Below are 26,099 nucleotides of genomic sequence, written 5' to 3'. Positions count from 1 at the left end.
GATCGCGTAGCGACTAAACTGAAACTCATGCTGTTACTCTACAGGGTGTCCCAAAAAAAACGCAACCACTTAAATATGCAAGAATATTATTATTGTTCGGGTTTGCACCATAGTTCAAGCTAAAATGACTTTTAGCATTGTAAATGAAGGATTAAGAGCCATTTTCAATTCCCAGAGGTGCTTATCTATTGCGCTTTAGAGCTGTATTAATGTTCTGCATATTTAAGTGGTTGCTTTTTTTTTGGGACACCCTGTATATTATGTGGTGATTGCGAGAAAGAATATCTAGCTGAAACAAAACGCCAGTAAGGCACACGTTTAAAAGAACATGAAAAGGCCGTTTCGAACTTAGACAGTTCAAAATCAGCCTTGGCCGAACACGTGTGTCAAACTAACCATAACATTGCGTGGAACGATTCAAAAGTCATTACCACTAATGATCGTTATGGACCAAGGCTTTGTTTGGGAGCCTGGCATATTAAAGCGAGTCTTTGTGCCCTAAATAGGGATGACGGAAGCTATTTGCCAAAAGAATATTTACATCTGGGGCCGGTTGTTCGAAAGGCGTTTAGCTTAAACGGTGGACAGGCCAAAGTTTAAAAATACTCTCATAGGTCTTGTGAATGACTGAACCTGCATCTTATGCATTTGATATGTATTTCCATTGACAATTAAACCTTTTACATCGAAATATTTTAGCTCAGTTGTTCAATAAATAGATAATTTGGTTTTCTATTTTCAACTTATTCACCGTTTAGGCTAAACGCCTTTCGAACAACCGGCCCCTGATTGATAGATGACGTCATTTTGAGAGTATATAAGGAACCGAGTTTGAACATCAGATCACCTCTGATGAAGACACTAGACGGGAGTGTCGAAACGTTGGGTCGTGAAAGTTAATCTTTGTGTGGTTATTACTTTCATTTATTAAAACCAGAGTAGCGTTAATTACGATGGATTATTTAGTTGAGATGTGTCGTAAGTAATGCATGAATAGCATCATAGTTAATAGAATATACATGGTTTGGAAACTACATAAAAAACTACAATACAACTCATTAACTATGTCGAGGTAGATTTACGTTTAATATTGTTCCTTTCTCATCACATATCTATTGTATTTTGCAGATATAAATCAATAGCAATCTTATAATTAACATTTTTTTCAAGTCAATGTTAAGGAACTTAGCGAGACGAATGCCATTGGTAAGTTTGGCTAAAATACAATAGACACGTGAAGAGAAAGGAACCATTTTTTGCATAAATCCGGACAATAACATAGTTAATGAGTTGTATTGTGCTTTTATTTAGTCTCAAAACCATGTATATACACGATTGATTTATCGTTATTTTGCAAAGTTATTGACGAAATAGCCTTTTTCAACGCTAAACTGGGGTTAAATTTAAAAATATGTTTTCGTAAATAACACATAATTTCTGTATGGTAATATTTAGTCTAATATCAAACCCTTATTACACCAGAGTTCGAATTCTGTGGAAACTTACTCGGTTTGAGAAAAAAAATGCATAAAAAATTTACTATGAAACTCACGACATCCCAGAGTTTAAGCAACTTTTTCATGCTTCCTGGTATATTGTAAACCTGTCGTTAGATTTCACAGAGTTTTCATCTCAAAAATTTCACGACCTTGAGCTGATGATAGTTAAAGGGAAGTCAGTGCCTGAATTGTGCAATCAACATCTTTTATTTTCAGCTACGAGTTTTGCGAACTGGTTTCTTAGCGAGCAGTAAAATTAATTGTTAATAGTCGTCAACAACATGCTTTTACGTGTGGTCTAAAAGTGCGCATGTTTAATACACCATTACAGATTGCATGAAAATTAAAGCCCTCTTTAGACTACACGAGAAATTGTATGCAATTATCAAGAGAAAATCGAGAAAATACTTACAGAAAAAGATAGTCAACTTTGTAAATAAGCGATTAAAAAAATGATGCGAAAATTTGCTTTAACTCAGAGCAACCGGCTTTTAAACAACCGGCTTTTAAACAACCGGCCCCAGGGCTCTGTGCAATGAACTAGATTGAAGGACAATTCTACACTGTCAAACATTTAAGAGGAAAAAATATACCTTCCCATAATATATACCTTCCTATAGTTTGTCCTATTGAGCTACCTTAATAGAAGCTTACTTGCTTTTATTGGAGATCAAACCTTTCGTCCTCAGGAGTTTTGTCTCTTCTGCCTCGGAGAGTGTAACTATTCCACACCAGTATTTGTAAAATGGCGATGATTGCTGGGAGGAAACACATCACGTTGAACATCACCGTTTTAAGATCTGCAGACGACGATAATGAACCTTTAGAAGTACAAAACTATCTGTCAGTGTCTCTTGTTAACCCATTAGCTTGCAATGCACCCAGATGTGACCTACTTTAGTATTTTACTCTGTCTAATGTCAGATGATTTTTACTGTCAGTAAATGAATACTACATTCGATATCTTTTCTAACACATACCTGGACTAGTAGTTGGTTTCATCGTGTGGCTTTTGTCCTATGTGATAAAAATCACACACTTTAGAGAAATATTTTAGGTGCAGTTGCTACATCCAGTGTATACTGAGATCATCGGCGACATTTGAGAATAGCATAAACTTTATTTACTACGAGTTTCGTGAAGTTCCGTCGTGTTCCGACGGGGGACGGAATGGGACGAAGTGACCAAAACATTGCTTACGTCATAACCGTAGCTTGATAAGATGGCAACGATCAACATTGGCGCGAACGACTGCGCTGGTTTTGTAAACAAAGCATTCGTACCAAATACAAGCGATGAAATTGGCGAACTAAATACAAAGAAAGTATAGAATTAGGCAAAATAACCTTACAATTTTCGTTCGTCAAAACTTAGAACAAGGGGAATTTCAATTTAATGGTCACTGACTGCAATATGAAATTGGACCAAATACTTAACTTGTGCTTGTCTTAATGAAATATTATGCATGAATATTTAGTTTTAGTTTTATAAAATGTCAGTCGATCGTCTCAAAAGTAGTAAAATGTGTGTTAAACCAATTTAATAAACAAATTAAAAAAATAACTGACCATTCCATGGTTGGCGCGTCAGTGAGATCCTTTAACAAAACTTTAGGTGAAAAAGTTATTAATCGTGATGATTTAGATTGCCCGAAATTGCTCATCCAGTTAAATATTACTGTCGAAGACGCAGAATATAGCGTTATATAACAAATATTAGCATGAAATAGTTTTGTAACAACAGTGCAATTTTAGTTGGTAGTTTCTAAATGTAACAATTTTGTGCATTTAAAATTAAAACATTTGTTTCTAAACAAACCATTTCTATAATTACAAGTTTATTTCCAAGCAAACGATTTTGTTCTGAAAGTCATTTCTATTGCGTTGAGAACGAGTCAAAATGAGCAGGAGCATACATATAATAATTTGGCGAAATTATCAAGGCGTATAGAAAGTCAAGAAACGCGGCAGTAAAACGACTGTCAGCCGATCCAGTCAAAGACGATATTTTTATTTTAGAGGTTGGTGGACAAAAATTTAAAACCAGAAAATCAACTTTCTGTCAGGTTGAAGGTTCCTTGTTCGCTACAATGTTTAGCGGTCGCTGGGAAGATAGTGTCGAGCGTGATCAAGATGGCGCTGTATTCTTTGATTTTAATCCACAACATTTTGCTACGTTTAACCACTGGTCATCAATTTCGATATTCCCAAGAACGTTAACAAAACCTGGAGACTGAATGAAAATTTGGTTCGTGCAAATGTAGTCAAATCGTAGGCTTCGGTTCAATATCAGAGAGTTAGTCAACTGAGAACGGCAACGATAGAAAGCAAAATCTTTTATATTTTTGTATTGTCCTCGACAAACGTAAAATAGTAATAATTGTAACTAATGGTAGTATAATATTCTTGTATGTTTGCATGGTGACATCAACAAATAAATTAGCTTGTGGGTACACCACGTAAGTATTTAATACTGCAAAGCTTTCGGTCCGTTAACCCGGACCTTCATCAGTGAAATTACTTAATTGTAGTATAATTATTTCAATAGGGCACTGACTGCAAGATAAAACTCGACCAATTACACATTACTCCGGCGTATCTGAACGTATATAAACTGATAAACATACGTACAAACGTGGTATTTCAAATTCCGTCCTGAACAAAATCAGAAAGATTGTGGCAGAAACCGTCTTTTGCACCCGTCAGAATGATAATAGACCGATTCAACCGCATATATAATTACCATTTCAATATTTTTGTGCACTTTTGAGAGATGTGATTTCTTGTAAGAACACAATATCATATGTGGCCATAATGCCACGAGTTCAGACGACGATATTATTTCAAGTCTATTGCAAAAAATACATCTCTTAAAAGTATCAATAAACTTCAACAAACATCTGTGGGTCTCAAGTTTAACTCGGAGTTGTTAAAAAATAATAATTAGAAGTCGTAACACCAGCTAACTATTTATATGAATCGCGTGTCTCATTTAATATTAAACTATTAAAAGGAGATTTTTTATTATGTCGCGTATTTTGGCGGGAAAACGCTCAAAACCTAAAATCTTTTCGGCGTACCACTCAAATTATATTTATTTTACCGTTATTCTTTAGATAATATTGTGAACTAAGTTTTGAACTGTATTTGGTAAATGCAAAACACCAAACAAAGGAGTTATTACAAAATATAATGCGGCGGCTATCAACAATGTTATAATGTCAACGCCATTATAACTGAAATGAATACAAAAGAAGCTTCGATTCAAGTGTCATTTTCTTCTCGGCGTATCCCGAGAAATCTTTTCATTTTCACAATATTTTGAGATTATACAGTAAACATACTTTGTGGATGCTTTTCAGGTTTGCAAAACATTTTTAATGCCGAAAATTTTGGTGTTGCATGAAGATATAACTGAGGTTTTGAGCATATATTACGCGACATAGAAACGACACAGAGAAATATTTAGATTTCGCAATATCAGGCATTAGCTTCGCGGAAGTGCTTTTACCAGGAAATTAATATTGATTTAGTATTTCATTACGTGCTTACAAATACTGTGTTGTCGTCTTTAAACTAAACTGAAAGTCATTTCTATTGCGTTGACAAACAATAACAGATGCATTTAATATAGTTGAGGGAAATATTGAAACGAAGCAAGGTAAGGTAAACACGAAAGTCGAAGCATTTAACGAGGAGAAGAAACGAATGCAAGCCTTCGTAGTCAGAGACGATATCATTCGTCTGAACGTTGGTGGACAAAAATTTACAGCCAAAAGATCAACTCTCTGTCAGGTTGAAGGTTCCTTGTTCGCTACAATATTCAGCGGTCGCTGGGAAGATAGTGTCGAGCGTGATCAAGATGGCGCTGTATTCTTTGATTTTAATCCACAATATTTTGCTTATATTTTGGATTATTCAAGGGAAAAGATAATACCTCAAATACTGCCGAAGTTAAAAGTCCATGAAGACTTCTCGAAGATTTCTACAGTTTGGTCGAGTATCTTGGCTTGGGTGATGAAATCATTTCAACTGGGATTGTGCCTGGCGAGAAATTCAACTTGCACAGCCCAGGAGTCACTCTTGAAGAACACGGGAAAGTCGCAGTTCATGATGAAACACGGGAACACAAATATGTTCTTGGTGAAAATATTTATCAACAAGGAATTGTGAATATTAAGTTGAAGTTGGAGACGTTTAAAGATAATCATTGGATGTTCATTGGAATAGTTAAAGAAGATGTCGTACAACCTGATAACTATTCATATGGATGGCCTGGTTCATATGGCTGGACCCTCGGTTCTAATGGCGGTCAAGGAATGTGGAGAGAAGGTTCAGTTACAAGAAACAAACGTTTAGAAAATCGTACTAAAGAAGGTGACGAGGTTTCGCTAATCATAGATTTTGATGCAGCCAAACTGTCGCTACATTTGCCTACAGGTCATCAATTTCACATCGATATTCCCAAGAACAAAACCTGGAGACTGAATTTAACTTTGTACAGTGAAAATGACAAAATACGTATTATTAAATAAACAAATAAAATATTTCAATATCAATATTGAATCAATATCATAGACTGAATGTAAATTTGTAGGGTCAGAATGACAAAATATGTATTATAAATAATAATGTAATTTGTAATTACAAATTTTGAGAATTTTCAAAATTACCACACTCAGAATCGTAGATTGATAAAACTGTTATTTTGAATACAAAACATTTAGTTTAGTTTTGAGACAAAGATCTCAATCGTGATGCAAGGATTTCGGTATTGTCGGAACTTCCACTTAAATAAGACTTTGATTCCAGTGTTTTAATATAGTGAATTTGTGTACATCAAATTAATGCTGAATGTAAAAACCTTTTAAAATTAAACTGATGATGGGAACAGCCTATGAACAGAATCCCTGTTGTTCAATTTCTCCTTTTTTTTGGATTAATTTCCATTGTTTTCAACTAGTTTTACGAGAGTTTGCGAAATGACAGTTAATTTGCTAATGGCCTTACTAAAATACAAACTTTTGTCTCAGCCAATGAGAATGTTTATGCTTAACAATTTCGCGCATGCGCATAACGAACAATGACCATCCAAGGTCAACAGGCCATGACATAACGGCCGGCAATTTTGCTCCCACACAATACCCGGGTTTTCAAAAACGCCGTACGGAATTTGTACCCCCGCATGAAGCTTTGCGCTGGATCAGCACAGACCTCAATATGATTTCTTATCTGGAATGATAACTGGCTGTGAAAACTGCAGCAAAATGTAACGCTAACATCACGCAAGCTTTTTCCCGCTAAAATCGATGCCTGTTATTACTCCAGATAATAAAATTGAGTTCAGTGGCCTGAAGATACCCCCAAAACAACTGCCACTCGGTTAAAAGAACGCTAATATGGGCAGTTATCTTGCAGTTTTTAATGGTTCTCCTTTTTGGAAAACACGTCTTCAAATAGACACTTCCAGAATTTGTTATCTGTCATTAAAAACCATCCCACTATGAATGGATTATATCTCCCGCCTAATTTCCAAACTATTGTTTTGTGAGAACTCAAGGGAATTCAGGAACAGTGTCGTAGCCAGTCTGACGATTTAGTCATGCTATGCAAATTTTATGTTATTATCCTTATTCATTTCCTTAGAAATTCATTGTTTTCACAGTCAATGAACACTAAAACATTAGCATAGCATGACTAAATTGTCGGGCTGGCTACGCCATTCCTACACCAAATAGGTGTTTGAATAAACCGAATGACGAGATATCAACTTTGATATTCTCTATGATGTAAAACATTTGGCCCGTGTTAATAGTTATTTCCTACCTTCGTTTATGCTTCGCAAGATCATCGTCAATAATATCAGAGAGAGGTATATTGAACTGGGAGAATGTCGCGCTAGGAATACTCCTGAAATTTGAGAAAAGAACACGGCATTTTTGAATTGGTGAAGGTGCTGGAGTTTTGAAACTGTTCTTCCTAGTGCTACGGTGTTTGATCTAATGTTACTACAGGAGAAAACCTAAACTAAACTAACTTTGTTTATATTAGATAGTTCTATCAGTTCTAAACTGTTGTTCCTAGAGGTCCAGTAGGGATCATCTCTTATTGATCCAGTGTTACTACAGGAAGAAACCTAAACTAAACTAACTTTATTTATACTGGATAGCTTTTAATTATCAGTTCTAAACTGTTCTTCCTAGAGGTCCAGTAAGGATCATCTCTTATTGATCCAGTGTTACTACAGAAGGAAACCTAAACTAAACTCAGTTTTACTGGACAGCGTTTATTCATTTCAAAGGTTTCCTTTTCGAGGTCTTATAGAGTAATATAGAGTTTCAAAATGCATTAAAGTCAATGCAACCATGCAGCTTACTTGTCAAGCACAAAGAAAGCAGCCAAAATAAGAATTTGATTTGGTCCACTCAAGTACAGCAAAACAGCCATTACAAGCTGAAAAAAAGTATATCTATTAATCCGATATTTGCGATTAGTTTTGAGTAAGCTATTTTAAGCAGGGTTTCCACAATGCAAAGAAATTTCGTTGCAATTGACAACGACAAGGGAGGGAGTGATCTGTGTTAATAGAATATATTATGCATTCTTTCAAAAGTTTAGGACAGCCATACGCAAATAAGTTGTGAAAACCCTGGTTTTGAGGATTTCTCTAAGATGTGTCCAGATATAAACAATGGTCGACATCAGATATTACACGATTACAACGAACCTTGATATAAAATGAGCTCAGAATTATGTGATAGGATCCGTATTTTACAATGAGAGGATTTGCCAGTAGTCCAAGAATCTGTGAAATAGCAACAGATTGTATATGAGCATTTTTCGATAGCATCGTTGCTATATCCAGTGCAGTATCAGATCAGTGCCACACTGCCACGGCTTTGTATTACAGCTAATTCAATTAGCCTTTCTCACGATGACGAATGTGCCGCCATTTTTGGGGTACTTTTTTATATTGCGAGCGCAAGACCTTGTCACGGCAGCTGTCTTTAATTTTAAGCCTGATTTATTGTTCAAATGGTCTATAGACTCCTAAAAAATGCTTCTTACAATGCCATTATTGTTTAAACGCATTTACGAAAATTGAAAGTGCCCCAAAAATGGCAGATATACGTCATCGTGAGAAAGGCTAATTAAGGTTTTCCTCTAAAGGTCAAAACATTAAACCTAAAAACCTCGACCTGTACGACCGAAAAGCAAGCGAAATATAAATATATTTCTTTACTCATTTAACTTTTAACTTTTAACAACTTTTTCAGGACGTTATAACTGCATGAAAAATGTTATGACCAAATAGCAACAATATAAATGAATTTTTTATAAATCAAATATGCCTTTCCGTCGTAGAAGTCGAAGTTTTGATGTTTTAAGTTGACCTTCAGAAGACAAGCTTAACCGAATTACCTGTATAAAGGGAAACAGATGCAAAAACACAATTTCACGCTACCTGAACCACACGGCGGAATTTCGTTTAAGACCAATCAGCAAGTTTGTTTATATTTTCAGTAACCCAATTAGAATGCATAAAAATTTTGACAAAAAGTACAATATAGACCATTTTACATGAAGTATTAAAAATTTCGGCATTCTGATTGGCTTTGCCTGAAAAATGTAAACAAATATGGCGATTAGTTTAAAACGAAATTCTTCCTTGCTCAATACCTGTGGTATCATGAATGTTGATCCAGCCAAAAGACTTCGGACAAACTTGATAAGAAAATATATACAAAGTCAATTCAAATTGAATTTTCCATGAAAACAAGTCCGTCATGCAACGTGATCATCGTCATGCCTCAAAACCCGCAAAAAACTCTTGAAATCACCCAATAACAATGTAATAGTTAGAGTTTGAATGCCTGAATACCCTGTTGGGACCCACAAGTGTATAAATATTTGACATAAGCTTTTTAGGCATGATCACAGTAAAAGTTGTTTATAAACATAAATGATTTTTGTTTTCAATATTCACAATTTACAAATGTGGATAACAATTTTAAAATTTACAACTCAAGTACCATGACCTTCGACACGCCCCCATCTCTAGCAAATTAATTATGTTTATTTATGTTGTGTTTATTTATGAACACTTTTCTACATGAATATTAATATTTCACTCACTGGAGGTAATTGAGAACCCATCAGTTCTTCAGCAAAGATTAAAAAGAAATTACTGCTGTAAGTTGTGTGGAATATCTAAATAGGGAGAAGCAGTTAGGATCTCTTATTGATCCAGTGTTACCACAAGAGGAAACCTAAATTGAACTAACTTTATTTATACTGGATAGCTCTATCATTTCTAAACTCTTTTTCCTAGAGGTCCAGTAAGGATAATCTCTTATTGATCCAGTGTTACTACAGGAGGAAACCTAAACTAAACTAAATTTATTTATACTGGAAAGCTCTATCAGTTCTAAACTGTTCTTCCTAGAGGTCCAGTAAGGATCATCTCTTATTGACCCAGTCTTATACTACAGGAGGAAACCTAAACTAAACTAACTTTATTTATTCTGGATAGTTCTATCAGTTCCAAACTGTTCTTCCTAGAGGTCCAGCAAGGATCATCTCTTATTGATCCAGTGTTGCAAAACTAAACTAACTTTATTTATACTGGATAGCCCTATCAATCATAGTCTGTTCATGTACACACCTGTAGAAAATTCATTATCACAAAGCAAACTGCAAGATAAAAGAAAAATATTACAGAGGAAATAAGAGGAACATTTTATTGTTGGGGAAGACAAAAATTACTCACCGAAATTCTTCTGTTTGCATATTTGAAAGGTCAGTGACCACCAAGAGACTGATGTAGGCCCATTTTTTTTGTCCCCTACAAAAAAAAAAGTTGAAGTTCTGAACGTTGGTAACACTGGACCAAAAGGAAAAAAATTAGAAACAAGCTGACCCTATACCTTTCTCGTCGATAACTGGTTCATATTTTTTGTCCACTTTCACATTGAGTCCAGCGTAACACATGGCCACGCAACTTATTATCGCAACAATGACGCAAAGTATTTGAAAATTGACAAAATTCTTTTGCTATATGGGGGTTTGAAAACCAGTCAGTGATGAATTTTGTAAACAACGTAATAGTCAAGGTTAAACCATTAGCTTGCAATGCACCCAGATGTGACCTAGTATTTCACTTTGTCAAACGTCAGATGATTTTACTCATCAGTGAAAGAGTACTGTCAGTTAATAAGTTAACAAAACTATCTGTAAGTGTCTCTTGTTAACCCATTAGCTTGCAATGCACCCAGATGTGACCTACTTTAGTATTTTACCTTGTCTAATGTCAGATGATTTTACTCATCAGTGGAAGAGTACTGTCAGTGAATAAGTTAACAAAACTATCTGCAAGTGTCTCTTGTTAACCCATTAGCTTGCAATGCACAAAGATGTGTCCTACTTTAATATTTTACTCTGTCTAATGCCAGATGATTTTACTCATCAGTGGAAGAGTACTGTCAGTTAACAAAACTATCTGTCAATGTCGCTTGTTAACCCATTAGCTTGCAATGTACCCAGATGCCACCTACTAAAAGTTAGTATTTTACTCTGTCTAATGCCAGATGATTTTACTGAAGTAAAAACCTACTCACACTATCTGACACATAATCGGCAACAAATACGGCAGACGACCCCATGATTGAAGCTATCTGACTATAACATAAAAAGGAAAAGAAACACGTTTAAAAAACATTTAAAAATATTTTTAAAACTATTTGAAACCAGAAAAGAGTGTGCCTCGAAAGTAAGGAACAAAATCCAGGCAAATTTCGATGAAAATACCTGTATTTCAGCAGCTGGGCTCTGTCATTTGCTGACGGAGAAATTTCAGTAAATAGCGCGCAATGGGCCAGCAAAACTAGAGAATAAATTATACAAAAGAAAAGTTAGGATATAGTTCAATGGTCAACTATAAAACCTAAGCTCACGCCCTGAGGCGTAGCCAGCCTGACGATTTAGTCATGCTATGCAAATTTTATGTTATCATTATTCATTTCTGTAGAAATTCATTGTTTTCTCAGTCAATGAACACCAAAATATTAGCATAGCATGACTAAATTGTCGGGCTGGCTACGCCACTGGATCAGGGAAAACTGAGACATTTACATGTAAGTGAAGTCTGTTCAAAATAATTTTGATGGGTAAATTATGGGTTTCTTTGGTTTGATATTAGACAAACGTTTTTATGGGAACAAAATGCGACGAGATCTGTCGCAACAGTTCAAAAGAGCTAATCACAAAATCACAAAATCACAAAATTTGATTGCTAGCTAATGTATATTTTTGCATAATGCAAAAGAGCTTTTCGGATCAACATTATACTTGCTAATTAACAATTATTGAAAACGTTATGACGTAATAGCCTGTATGAAAATAGTCATGTCACACGTTATGACGTCACAATTTACGACGTCACAATTTATGATGTCACGCGTTATGACGTCACACGTTATGACTTCACACGTTATGACATCACACGTTAGACATGTCGATTTCTCACATAGCTATTAGCCAATTAGAGAGCGCGAATTCTTTTACATAATACTGATATGTTTTTACAATTAGCATTACCGAAGGTGAACAGCGAATCGAAAAAACAAAGTGAGAAAAGAAGATGGAGACCAACCATCCACTCAGGCCGTTCTGAGATCAGTGGAAACCATGGTGTTAGGAAACTATACAAAATGAAAAATGCAATATGAATGTACTTATTCGCAATAGCTTAAATAGATATGGCCTATGTGACAGTTAAACCCTAACGAACTTAAACATTACACTGTAGATTTCAAAGAAAGCGTCGAAATTAATTGCAAGGTTGCAGCCCTCGAAAGTAGGTAATTATTCTGCCAAGGCCAGGGGCGGTGGGGGGTGCTGTCAAGGGAAAACTCCCCCCAAACTGTGTAATTGTCAGTGACTTTCTTTCATTAGTCGACAAACCGCGTCAGGTAACAAATTTTAGTACAATTACAAATATGATTATTGAAAGGTGATTATTGGAATTTTGGCCTCTGATTGGTCGAGCCACATGAGATTATTACGCGATAATCACCTAAGCGGTTATTCAAAATGGCGGCGAGTCGTTTATGTTAAAGTGACTGATGAAGAAATAAGTTATTTTAATAAAAAAAACAAGACGACTGTTCAAGCGTTAACTCCGGTGTGCCGCATACGTGCCAGTCTCTACCATTTTCCTGTCTATACCATTTTCCGGCGTATTAGACCATGATCGAGAATACAATTTTCCGGCGTATTCGACAATGGTCGAGTATACCATTTTCCGGCGTATTAGACCATGATCGAGTATACAATTTTCCGGCGTATTCGACAATGGTCGAGTATACCATTTTCCCGCGTATTCGAGTAATCAACTAAGCGGTTATTCAAAATGGCGGCGAGATGTTTATGTTAAAGTGACTGATGAAGAAATAAGTTATTTTAACGAAAAGCATTAAAAAGAAGTAAAAAAATTAGGCCTAAAATTATTTCGAGGTAAAACTACGTTGTAAAACGCTTTTACTTTTATTTTACTGAAATATTGTTTTATTTGAATCGCCGTAAACTGTCGAGCTACTTGTTTACATTTGCGAAATATGTATTTTCTACAACAGATTTGTATTTTTAAAAAAACATCTTTGGTTTTGTAATTAAAATATTTGGTTTAATTAACAATTGTTCGCCGAAGGAGGACGCAAGAAACGTCAACAAAACGGCTAGCTGATAGATTTTTTCCAATAGAAAAGCAAAAAGATGAATTTTGACACTAGGTATATAATAATGCTTATTTATACCTTTTGGCTTTTCGTCAATGCAGCTTCAAAGAGCTAGCGGCCGTCGCGTACACTCATTTAAAACCTACTTCTATTCACGATTGCGGCAAATTGTCGGAATATGGTATACTCGACCACTGATGGTCGAATATTGCCGAAAACGTTATACTCGACCATGGCCAAATATGGCCGGAAAACGTTATACCGACCATATTCGTGGATACCATATTCCGGTACATTCGATCATGGCGAAATACAAAATTAGCGATAAATATGTTGATACAAAATCTCTTTTATGGGGCATACGTTAGGTTGATTTCGTTTGTTTTGTTAAAACGCTTGGAAAGGGTAGAGGGTTGTAAACAATATTTGAATTTCGAACGTTTGAATTATGGAAATCAGTCAAGTGGTGTTTTGGAATCAAGTACATATGAATGTTTAACTTCATACCTCAAGGCATATAACGGGGCTCCAACTAACACTGCCAAAGATCTCACTCGAAATATCTTAATATTTGAACTGTCCTGTAATGAATATTAAAATTAAAAAATTTACATACATTTTCAGTTAGTTAATCAGACACAAACTATGACAGCTTATTGTAGAATACTACCTACACTGAACGACCACGTTTGAGATATCTTTCTCAGGTAGTTCAGACACAAACCACGACAGCTTATTGTAGAATACTACCTACACTGAACCACCACGTTTGAGATATCTTTCTCAGGTAGTTCAGACACAAACCACGACAGCTTATTGTAGAATTAATACTACCTACACTGAACCACCACGTTTGAAATATCTTTCTCAGGTAGTTCAGACACAAACCACGACAGCTTATTGTAGAATACTACCTACACTGAACCACCACGTTTGAGATATCTTTCTCAGGTAGTGCAGACACAAACTACGACAGCTTATTGCAGAATACTACCTATACTGGACCACCACGTTTGAGATATCTTTCTCAGGTAGTTCAGACACAAACCAGGACAGCTTATTGTAGAATACTACCTACACTCGACCACCACGTTTTGAGATATCTTCCTTCTGTAGTTCAGACACAATAGAATGGTACCTACACTGGCCCACCACATTCTGGCAGTTCAAATACAAACGACATCATTGAAATGGTACGAGATCATGCATTTTTCTTGCATACCTGCAAATAGCCGAATAGTGGATCATTGACGGCATTCCAAATCATGTAGATTATTTGGGCTGTGTTGAACCACCATCCATTTATTCTGAAAAACAATAGAAAAATCAAAAACTATCAGAAGTGATTTATATATAACATATACTATAAACAATTATTGTCAGGCTTGATTAATTAATAGATGTTTCAGAACCATGCTCTGATCAGATAATAAATGGTGGATTTTTGTCATTTATATTATATTCATAATTAGCCAAACTAATATATATTAATTAGCTGGAAAATGTAAGCCCATTAGAACAAATGACCTAGACTTCCTGGCCAGCTATGCAAGGTAGAATACTCCAGGGGTGGTGCCAGAGAGAGTGGGCTTTACAGACCACCCCCCACCCCCCTGTTGGGGAACTCCAGCCCCCTTGTCACTGAAATTTTACAATTCATCTGGGAATGAACAATAGATCTATATAATTTGAGTTTCGATCGTTGTTTTTTGATTGAAGCCTTCGGCAGTCAACACTCAGCACTTAGAAGTCCAGCTTCTAGCACCCCCTGTTGGGAACCTTAGCCCCTGTATCGGGGAATTTCTGGCACCAACCGTGGTTTATATGCTATAAAAATCTTCCTCAAACCAGGTCTAGCTAAGCTCCTGGTAAACATGGGCTTAATATCATCAGTGATTGGGTGTTGCATATGAAAATTATTTACTTCAACTAGCTAATTACTATAAACTTGATCTATTCGCTAGTGCATAGACTTGGTGTTAAGATGATGGTCAATTAATTATATATCAACAAATTAAAATTTCAGTCTACTATTGGCAAATACGTAGAAAGTCATAGCAAGTTTTCAAAATTAAATACAATATACATAAAGTGTTCAAAATATTTCAAAGTTCACTGTCACGATTAATGGGTTATAAGTGTAGGTAATCTATCATTGAATTTCGACCTTTCAATAATGTAAATGACTTGTACATTGTTATGAAGTGCTTCTAGTTTATATTTATTTTTTGTTTAAACTTGAAACATATTCTAGAGCTGTTTCTTCAAATAAACTATATATACATGAGAAATACAGATAAACTTTGAGGTTTTGCGAATGGACTTCTCAATTGCATTTCAAACGAAGATTTGCTCAAAAGTTATCGTAATGTGTTTCAGATGGTCAATCTACAGATCAAATTGAACTTCAAGCCAACGACAGCTTTCATTGGAATAAATTTAGAGAAATGATTCAAATGAACAAATCATGGCCACTCACTTGTAAATATTCAAGAACGTTTTGACATAAAAGAATCCAAAAATTGAATTTATCAGACTAGATCCAAATGTTGCGGCCGCGTAGGCCAGAGCATTTTTATTGACCATGTTTTAGGCCTCAAAGATGGTTAAAAATGTAGCTATATTGCAACAGTTTTGAATTTTCGAGCCACGAATGTTTCGAATTTCGAATGTTTACAAATTTGTTACATTTCCTATAACGTGTCACGTCGTGCTTCCGCTTTGGCAATTGTTAGCTCCTTATTCCCAAGGAATTCCTTCTCGGTCGCATCAAGGATTCTTAGCATTGAACTTCCACTTTACAAACTTTAAAATATTTCAAAAACCTTTGAAATATATTTCCGTTTCGAGGAAGTTTAAATAACAAGCTTCCACTTGGCAAATTCTTTATAAAACGCTGAAGGAAATCGTGCCAAGTAATTAGCATGTTTTGCGCATATTTATTAAAAAACCATCAATGACTAACAAAAATAAAATTTGAGTAACTTTTATTATTCAATGATAAAGTTAGTTATTTACAGGTTATTTATAAAGGTCACAAACCTTTCAGAGCTATCCAGAAAAATAAAGTCAGTTCAGTTCAGGTTTCCTCCTGTAGTAACATTGGATCAATAAGAGATGATCCTTACAAGACCTCTAGGAAGAACAGTTTAGAACTGATAGAGCTATCCAGTATCAATAAATTTAGTTTAGTTTAGGTTTCCTCCTGTAGTAACATTGGATCAATAAGAGATGATCCTCACTGGTCCTCTAGAAAGAACAGTTTAGAAGTGATAAAATATATACCACTTTACACCAGTATACAATAATTTTTAAACAGCTAATATTCAATGTGTAATCTCTTCCAAAGGCTCAGGAATTTTCGGGGCAACATGAACAGTAAAATCACTGTAGTATTTCAACAAGTTTTCAACTGAATTTGTGGACAGTTTAAAATGTGATGCAATTTTCTCTGCTGTCCATTCATCTGGGGTTTTCATTCGCTGTTGAAACAACAATGTCAATTCCTCAGTGCTAAGCCTTGTTGTAGCTGTTGTCGGAGACAAGGATTCCTCTTCGGGCTGAGGGTTGTTCTTCAAAAATTATGATTGGGAAAAGTGAGTACATTTTTACACTCATAGCAAAAGCATGCAGAAATAAACAAGTTAAACATAATCACCTTGTCGGGAACCTTGACAGAGTCCACTCGGATTTGTTTCAAGAGCTGTAGATATTCTTCACTTCTCTTGTTATGTAAATCAAATCTGGCTTGGTTTTCTAAATTTTATAGATGGATAGTTTTGTTAACTTATTAACTGACAGTACTCTTCCACTGAAGAGTAAATTCATCTGGCATTAGACAGAGTAAAATACTAAAGTAGGCGACATCTGGGTGCATTGCAAGCTAATGGGTTAACAAGAGACACTGACAGATAGTTTTGTTAACTTATTAACTGACAATACTCTTCCACTGATGAGTAAAATCATCTGACATTAGACAGAGTAAAATACTAAAGTAGGCGACATCTGGGTGTATTGCAAGCAAATGGGTTAACAAGAGACACTGACAAATGGTTTTGTTAACTCACTAACTGACAATACTCTTCCACTGATGACAATGTATAATTATTCAACATGATAAAAGGTTCACAGCACATTAAACTTTAAATGAAACAATCCTTACCTTGTTTTGCACTATCAAGCAGGTCTTTTGTTGTTTCATGTTTTGGTGCCAGTGAAGGTTGGCCATCCAAAACTTTATCAATCTGCCTTTGCATCTGCACCGGGCCACGCAGACTTCGTCTCAGTGCTGACCTCGCTGCACCCATCTATGCTGGATAGTGAAATAAAAAATCAAATATTAGTTGAAACTAAATAGAATTCACAGAGTCCACTGTCTTATTTATTTATAAAAACATATTTTGTCAGGAAGCTGCTTTAGTTTAATACAACTGCTATCAATGCAGGTCCTGATATGAATTCACCGAGGCAGAAGAGCTGAACTAAAATGCTACTGTTACTGACTTAGTACAGCAATATGTAACAAAGTATTCTCCAAACTTCATTTGTGTTATAAGACCAATATTTGAACAAAATGAATAAAGATTTAGTCTCATTTAGACAAGTTATAAATTAAACCACCAGCTACTACAATTAAATCCTTACGCTTTGTTAAAATTCAAGGCGACCAGTCGAATATATGCCGTCAACTTTTTGACCTGACGTAAGCCTTGCATTTAGGCATGGTTTAGCAGGATTCATGCATCAATCTTGCATTGTTTTATTTTCGATTAAAAAGTCCGCTTAAAATGAGTATTTAGGATATATTCCAAATAGTTGAGTGTAACATTTACCTTAATCTTTGTTAAGAGATGATCTCTACTTGCAAACGTCGTTTCTTCTATGTTTTAAAAGCGAAAAACTTCACCGACTTTGCTTTTAAATCTCAGGAAGATTCGCTCATATTGCTTACACGCGAAATCCACGAAACCCGCGGGAATATCTTCGGGCGTTCGGAAATCGACTTCGTGACTCGCCGTACCTTCGTTGTTATAGCAACAAAACGTCAACAAAAACAATCGTGGTTGTCACAATTTATAAAGAAGAAAATTATAATGTAAAATTATTAGAACTAAACTGTTAGTTTTTGCCGTGAAGTAAGATTTTGTCGTGAGTTCCTGTGAGCAATGACCCGTGCTGTGGAAGGTAGGAACAATCTTTAATAAGTAATGCTATCGTTGAAGGCAATATATCTGTCTTGAACTTCTAAGAAATCAGAGCAGTTTAGAACTAAATCAACTGATAGAGCTATCTGGTATAAATAAAGTTAGTTTAGTTTAGATTTCCTCCTGTAGTAACACTGGATCAATAAGAGAAGATCCTTACTGGACCTCTAAGAAGAACAGTTTAGAACTGATAGAGCTATCCAGTAGAATCCTGACATTCTGAGATAGATGTTGGAAATAATGTTGACTTTGATCAATGTTCTTAATTTCTTTAAAGAAAAATCCTAAATAGCATTTGGCGCTAGATCGTGAGCTTCTACTACTAAAAGTTCCACCAACAAGATTTGGTAATTAGCATCGAATACCCAGAGCACCGAACCTTGGACCAGGTCGTTACAACAATGACAAAGTATTAAGCATTATAAAGAAGACTTTGCATAAAGCTTGTTAGGACTTGATTGATGCAAAAGTTTGGTACCACCACAGATATCCCCAATTTCATATGCATCCAAGTTTTGACAATTCACATATATGCTCATAAGAAACTAATGTCCACACATTTGTGGATTTTGCAGAATATATGATGTATATTTGCAGGATTTAATTACCGGTAATCCTGTACTCCAAGTGGTGGGGCATTAATACCCCACACCCCATAGGTGTGACCATGAACTGATCATCAACTATACCTATAGGTTATAGCACCTTTACTTATGAATTAGAACACCGTCCGGGATGTAAAAAAGGCTATTCACTTGGTTTGAGGACAGCTGAAAGATTTCAGAAACCATTACATATAAGTAAATAGTTTTTATATGCTCCAAGCCCAAAATTTTAGCCACTGGTGTTGAATGAAAGCAAGTGTTTTTGATATCTCACATGACAAAGACTGAAATTTCATCCATGATAATTGATAAATGCTTGTAAATAGAAGCAACTATGATTCTTTAAACATTTTTAATGCAGAATATGCAATTTCGAGAGAACAGATTTAACAGGAATACAATTTGACTGCCCAGATTAAAATTTGTTCACTGAAAAGTCAAGTCAACCCCGATTATTTAATGCCTTCCCGCATCAGAACTATTAATTTTACACCAGAGTTCGTAGAAACTCTAATAAACTTGTTTTAAAGGCCTTACACAAATCACTTAACCACCAGTAACCATGCTTTAAGGGCAAGCAATAATCTAAAAAATCTTTATTAATACATGCTTGTTTGAACTACAAGAAATTCAATCAAAGCGAACGAAACTTGCAGTTATAAATACATGACTCGTGGTAATGAAAATTATAAATACATCCCTCGTGCTAAAAATTTCGCGTTTGCCCAAAAAATACAAGTTCTAAAACACTGAAAATACGCGCATAGATTTGACGGAACTTTAACCGGCAAAACCGAACAAAAACTAAGAAGATTTAACGGGAAAAAGGGGGCAAAACCAATCCTCATTTAAGGCAGCGATCAGCAATGGTTATTTTGAAGACTGTTTATATGACTATTGACTACTATTGTCAAATTCAATATCGATATCGTCAAATAAAGAGGCATTTATAGTCATATCTTTATTGAAATTACCTGTAATTGCATTCTACAGCCTCCTATAATATTCTTCTATAGTTTCATCAAAATTCTGTTCCGGCAGACTCGAATTTTAGGACAACTATTTCGACAATAAATTATATTCCAAATTTCCAACCATCACTTCTTGTGATTCTCGAATTCGCCTCGAGGCTCGATCACCTCATCAGCATAACCTCGCTCTCTGATTGGTAGCTTTAGGAACAAAATCCATCCTGATTGGCTCAAATTTGTAGTCGATTTCCCGCAAAAGAAAGCTTCGTTGTGTTAATGTTTTTGAAACCGGACTTCGCATTGATCACTCAGAAATTGATTAGGGTAGAAACAAAAATATCTGCATTTGTGCCTTGACAAAATCTACTGTAAATCACTTTATAGCAGTTGAACCGAATGTTTTCAAAATAGCGGGTGCTTGGCGAAAGACCGGTAGGATTTAAATCACTGTAAAACAAGTTCCGTGTACATACGCACGTACGCACCATAATGCATCGCGCTAGAGCTCGGTTAGCCACCAAACTATGGAGCTCCCTTAGACTCGCCCCAATAACCTTACATGTCCCATAAAACCTAATGGTAGTACAATACATTCTTTACACGAGGCCCTTTTAAACATGACTATTGGACCCTGCGTTGGCTCAGTCTGAAGCTTTGGTAGTTACGCCACTGTCAGAGTAACCATACTATGGAGTAACCCACTACTCGAGTACATTACCATCAGTTTGAGATAACTTAGCAGAATTAAGACAACACAAGAAAGTTGGAATTTTTAAACTTTTACTGGGTGGAAATTCAATAGCAACTGCCAGTTACGACAGCGCTATACTAATTACATAATTGATTATAATATAACAAGAACAAGAATCAAATAAGCGCTAATGACGCGTCTTTCAATTATCAGCCATGATCATTTACACAAATTAGTTCTTATAAGCATTAACACAAAGTTCCTTCAACTTTAAAACTTAAGTAGGAACCGACTGACTGACCAACATGCTGACTGACAATCTTTCATTGAGACGCGTCTAAAAACTACAAAATACTGTTGTATACAATACTACAAATGCTACAAATTCTAATCTAAATGAAATATAGAGCGAGTTGCACCATATACGATATGTCTTTCATACCATAAAGTCAAGGGAGATTATGGCATGTTGCACCGCATTAGTCAATATTTATTCCCTTTTTTCACCAAAATATGACTTTGTCCAGATAAACAGTATTTTCTTTCTCTTTCGTCAAAACATGATGTTTTTCACTAATTGCTATGTGTTTGTCCTGAACAACAATTCTCTTCAAGTAAACTGGATTATCATTTCAATTCATCCACAGGGCAAAAACATTCATTACGTACTGCTGACGGTGCTTCAAAACATTTTTTCGTGGAATTAGATTTTAGTGAGTTCTTGTTTATGGTGCAACGGCTTTTTTCTTTCAACCTTAATTACGATGATAGCATCTTATTTTAGAATTACAATATTTAGCACGAAGCATTAAACTGATCACAGGGACCGGGGAGAAAATATCGGATTGAGGGTCTAAACCTACGATTCGTTGAACAAACTCCAATGTGAGGGTTTTCCAACTTGCCACAACCGCGGAAATTATTCAAATTAAGCTGCTGCACTTCAATATGTTTCCCAAGTCATTGAAATAGGAAAGTTATTTGAGAAACAGCTCCACATCCCCCTTTCCCACCCTGCTCCACTGTCCCTGAAATAAATATATGGTCTGGAAACTCGACTAAAGCCATTACATGTATTTTTTCGCGTTTTGCATGATAAAGCAATCTTTCAGTAAGATTACCTTGTCAAAATTACTATTTATAACCCGTTAAAGTCATGATAAACATGATTATACGAAGGATTTGTTCGCTTTGAAGAAATTGTTTTTTTTGCGGAGCAATTATAAAACATCAAATATATAATAATTACAATCAAATCGCTCAAACAGGAACCGCTTCCGCTGAATACAAAAGCAACGTCTTCGAAATTGTTTAGCGCGGATTTTGTGAAAATTAGCATACTCAAGTCCAAGAAGCTTTAGCAACGTGAATCTTTACGTAGGCATTTTCCGCGGCTGCGTCGTTAGGGGTTTGCTATTTTAGCCGTGTCTGTCAGGGACGTGGAAAATATTTCGCAACTTTTGACATTTCCTGACTAGTCCATGCATCATGCATTGGTACAGCTAAAAGCATGTTCTTTGAATGCTTTCTTGATTGTTTTTTGCGCTCAATCTCGCGTCGTGGATCAATTTGTCTGGTTATATTCAGAACGATGTTTTTCACGGCAGCGAATTTACCCTTTTCTTTTGTATTTAAGCAATTTGTTCCAGATGATTGCTGTTGAGAGCTTGGAAACAAAAGTAAAATGGTGTCTCTCGTAAGTATCATCGGTATAATGGGAAACAAAGAATTTCCTCTCACCTATTTTTGCTCAAGATTGACTTCTATAGACGCAGGCTATACTCGCTATAAATCTCGGATGACGTCACCATACTTAAGAGGTTGAATGGTTAGGTGAAGACGTGTCCCTCATTACGAACTACACATACAACCGAACCTTCCACACCATGTTAATTCCCAGTAGGTTAATTGAGGGATGCCGTTATTATTACACATTGCTCCGCCGCGCGCGTAATTTACGTGAAATCCGCTACACTGCGCTGTCATGATCCACATTAGCAAACTCGCGAATACAAATTGCCTGGCTTTATATCAGAGTTTTTAGCGAAATTAAAGAAAATTTTTGAATTTTAGGAATTTTGATAAAATTTAACCAATTTATTTTGATAAAATGTTGCTATACTCAAAATTTTCTAGGTAATTTACATCCCTAGTGAAATCAAACCCGCGACGTACGCCTTTCCAACTCGAAATGCTTGTGGGAACTCGTTGTTATAAAATGAAACAAACCGATTATGAGCATAATCAAGCTGAAATATATCAGAATTTTAATCTTCGGATTCAATGTTGTTTTATATCTCTTTTACAGCGGACGAAACTCACAATCGATTAAATTTTTTTTGTGATTAAACCAATGAAAAGATGGATTGTTCATACGTATATTTATATCATATAGTCAGTATGTACCACTTTTAGTATGAAATGCCTTAATTTCAATTAAATTTTCAGTAAGATATTTATGTTTAGACCAGTCATTGGTGTCTTGGGATGTGTTAGTGTGCAGTGGTCGCATGTCACGCAGTACCGATATTTTATCCTAGACGTCGCCGTTGTTTTCTGCAGTCGCGTCCCAACTCCTTTTTATCTTATTAAAGCAATTGAAGCTCGGCCGTTTAGTCAAATTACAGACCATATATTATTAACTATGTAAGCAGCAAGAAAAAGAAAATCTAGTCTATTATCTAACCCAGTGTCCTTGAATGATTGTGATCTCAGTAGCAATCCACACCGACATCACGACCATGGTCGCAGTACCAGGGAGGATTATTCCATCCATTATGACTGCAATCCCAGATGAATGATTCATCACCAGAGCATTGAACATTAGAAAGCAATACATAACCACTTCCTTTGCCATAGTGAGCCAAGGGTCTGATCTCGGTCGCTCCAGAGAAACCCAACTGACGACAGGTGACGTTACCGTCAGTAATCTTCATACCTGTTAAGAATTCGCGCCAATAACACACTGTGCCCCAGCCAAGTGTTGGATGATAGATTTCCACTCTTCCACTCATATTATTATTGTTACTTGAACCATTCAATCTTATTTTCAGTTCAGAGTTGGCTATAACATAGACAATTGCACATGTTAAGGAAAGACAACTTCCAGTTGATTTTCAGTCCTCATGTGTCTCTTTTCTCTCGGTCAAATACGTACTACGGTATATAAATGAGTGCACTTCTAGTACGTCTAACACTCTCATTGCTCGCAAAACAGAAACAATTTTGGTTATAGCTAAGAGAAAATAAATTAATTCAACGCACGTCACCAATTCGATAATTTATGTTAAAAATGTTCTGTTTAGCTTGTAAGAAATAAAGCCAGCATTAATACAATAATCTAATTGCTATACTATATAACTTCATATGGGCTATATATTGTTGACAAAAGATTAACAATAAATCACAACCAATATTCGAACATTTTGTTACTTGCATTATCATCCCTGCCTGCTACCTGCTACATGCATAACAAACGTTAACGTCGGCATTTTAAATTTGGAATGGCGAAGAGATAGAGTAGGCACGGAGTTTAGGAACTGTTGAGTAAACGAACAGCTCGATATTTAGTAACGGCAAACTACATGTCAGTCTTGACGAGCTTGCGCAAAGAAAAATAATTCGTCTGATGATCGATTTGTGTACATTGTATATACATAAAAACGAAGAATAAATGGATGCATGGATCATCCGCCAAACGCACAATTAGAAAAAAGCTGTGGAAATTCTTAGAGCAAAAGCACAGATTTCGTTGATGTCTGCACGATGATGTTTCCTCATTCGCAACGTTTATTAAAATAAATTCAAATTGATATTCCGAAAATTATAACTGATTATTGATCGAGCGTGTGGTCTGTGCTGTGAAAGATCAGACCGAGGCATTTTAGTGGGGATCGAGCGACGTAGAAGCGAGGATGGCGCAAAGGTTAACAACCGAGATACTTGTTCAGATACGGAAAATGCGGACCGAGGTCCGGATATGGGTTTTTGGCTCCTCGTCAACCAACCAGAATAGAGGATTTTTAAAAAGAAAGTTATATAATGATAAAATGGACACATTAAAACAGTTACCGTACGTAGAGGCTGATTACATGGTGTTATTTCAGCCTGGCAAACCGGACCTAAAGTATTTTTCAATTAGCTAAATGGCAATTTTCAGCCCAGGCTGTGTTTGTGACACGTCAGAATGATTTTAAAACCAGGCTGAAATTTCAGCCCGGGCTGAGTTTCTAAAGGCTGATAGTTGATCTATTTCGATTCTTCGAGCGCTTTAAAACCCCGAATGACAATAACTTTACCGTTAAGGGACTATGACTGCACATAAAAATGAAATAAACAAACAAAAAATCATTGTCAAGGCAAAGTTTTCTGTCCGGGTTTAAGTTTGTTTACGATTACATGACAATCCCAGTCCGAGTAGCTTAAAACGAGCAGAAAGTTGAGCCCGGGCTGAAAATATTGTCATATGATCGCGAGGTACACTTTATTGGTATTTCATAATAAAACCGGGCTGAACAACTCAGCCCGGGCTGGAAAGAGTCCATGTAATAAGCCCTTAAGTTACTGTTACAGTACTTCCAGTTGGAAATGATGGTATACTTAATTGTTTCACAGTTCCTACAAACGTAGGTTTATCGTATGCTCCTATAAATATAATTTTTTTCGAAATGATTCGACACTCTTTTACTTCTCGCGTGCTCTTGAACATATGCGTGACGTCAGGCGGACAAACATCGCTAAATTTCGCTGACTTCACAGTTTTTTGCGTTTTCCACGTGTTTTAAATAATGATGAGATCAAGGTTGCTGACTATGGTTGTATATTAACTCGTATACAAGCGTCTCTACAAAGCACCTTTAGCTAATGCAATACATTCATGCTTTGTGTGCGATTTCTCTAACCACAAGATACACACATATATGATGTATGCTAAATTTCAATTTTTATAGTTGATATTACATAGCCAATTTTTCATGTAAATAATTTTTTTGCCATTTCTCTTTGTGCAAAACCTGATGTAATTTAACCTACGGTTACAACGTCAGTTTATTAAAATAAATTATCAAATTATGACATTCTTGGGGACCAAAAAAGTCTCAGACGCAGCGCTTTTACCTTCAGAGCCAGAGCAAATGGCTAAAGTTGCATAAGTTCTTAATATTTCCATATCATATATATATATCCTGGATTAATTCACTTGAATTAGTTAAAATACTAGAAATAAGAAACTCAACTAGCAAGGTTTTTTGAACGAAACTCGACCGGCGGCATGTGGTGTAACCAATACCATTTTGAAAAAATTCGATCGCGGTTGCCGTTGGCTTCCAAATTATGGAATGTTATATTACAATAATCAAATCGAAAACATGTTAAGAAATGTCTGTCAGACCGAGTT

At 35.8% G+C, this 26,099-nt stretch overlaps 3 protein-coding genes across 5 annotated transcripts in view; all 3 read right to left on the bottom strand.

Moving 5' to 3' along the window:
* Positions 1 to 905: 905 nt before the first annotated feature.
* Positions 906 to 15,949, bottom strand: LOC114535143 (transmembrane protein 180-like). Of its 2 annotated transcripts, XM_028556525.1 has the most exons (17): positions 15,713 to 15,947; positions 14,456 to 14,540; positions 13,741 to 13,814; positions 12,095 to 12,198; positions 11,306 to 11,381; positions 11,116 to 11,176; positions 10,426 to 10,552; positions 10,269 to 10,343; positions 10,164 to 10,192; positions 9,635 to 9,709; positions 9,179 to 9,223; positions 8,226 to 8,303; positions 7,875 to 7,951; positions 7,325 to 7,408; positions 2,700 to 2,808; positions 2,480 to 2,516; positions 906 to 2,320 (listed from the first exon to the last, which is right to left on the bottom strand). In XM_028556525.1, the coding sequence occupies exons 1-17, from the start codon at positions 15,817 to 15,819 to the stop codon at positions 2,160 to 2,162; spliced, it is 1,404 nt and encodes a 467-aa protein (XP_028412326.1). In that variant the 5' UTR covers positions 15,820 to 15,947; the 3' UTR covers positions 906 to 2,159. The 2 variants fall into 2 exon arrangements, with proteins under 2 accessions (XP_028412326.1, XP_028412327.1); XM_028556526.1 differs by lacking the exon at positions 9,179 to 9,223 and having other exon boundaries at positions 15,713 to 15,949.
* A 545-nt stretch (positions 15,950 to 16,494) lies between these two features.
* LOC114535134 (NADH dehydrogenase [ubiquinone] 1 alpha subcomplex assembly factor 4-like) lies at positions 16,495 to 18,155 on the bottom strand. Of its 2 annotated transcripts, none has more exons than XM_028556513.1 (4): positions 18,066 to 18,155; positions 17,396 to 17,545; positions 16,892 to 16,989; positions 16,495 to 16,805 (listed from the first exon to the last, which is right to left on the bottom strand). In XM_028556513.1, exons 2-4 carry the CDS (start codon positions 17,538 to 17,540, stop codon positions 16,560 to 16,562), a joined length of 489 nt encoding a protein of 162 aa, XP_028412314.1. In that variant the 5' UTR covers positions 17,541 to 17,545; positions 18,066 to 18,155; the 3' UTR covers positions 16,495 to 16,559. The 2 variants fall into 2 exon arrangements, with proteins under 2 accessions (XP_028412314.1, XP_028412315.1); XM_028556514.1 differs by having other exon boundaries at positions 16,495 to 16,715.
* A 2,586-nt stretch (positions 18,156 to 20,741) lies between these two features.
* Positions 20,742 to 26,099, bottom strand: part of LOC114535133 (low-density lipoprotein receptor-related protein 1B-like) — a 36,707-nt gene continuing 31,349 nt past the window's right edge. The window contains exon 6 of the mRNA XM_028556512.1: positions 20,742 to 23,768. Within this exon, the coding sequence (XP_028412313.1) occupies positions 23,416 to 23,768 (353 nt within the window). The 3' untranslated portion in view covers positions 20,742 to 23,415. The remainder of the gene's footprint in view (positions 23,769 to 26,099) is intronic.

The sequence above is a fragment of the Dendronephthya gigantea genome, unplaced genomic scaffold (assembly GCF_004324835.1).
Source record: "Dendronephthya gigantea isolate DGI-Jeju-01 unplaced genomic scaffold, DenGig_1.0 000111F, whole genome shotgun sequence".
Classification (NCBI taxonomy): Eukaryota; Metazoa; Cnidaria; class Anthozoa; order Malacalcyonacea; family Nephtheidae; genus Dendronephthya; species Dendronephthya gigantea.
This window is presented reverse-complemented; position numbering and strand designations above follow the sequence as displayed.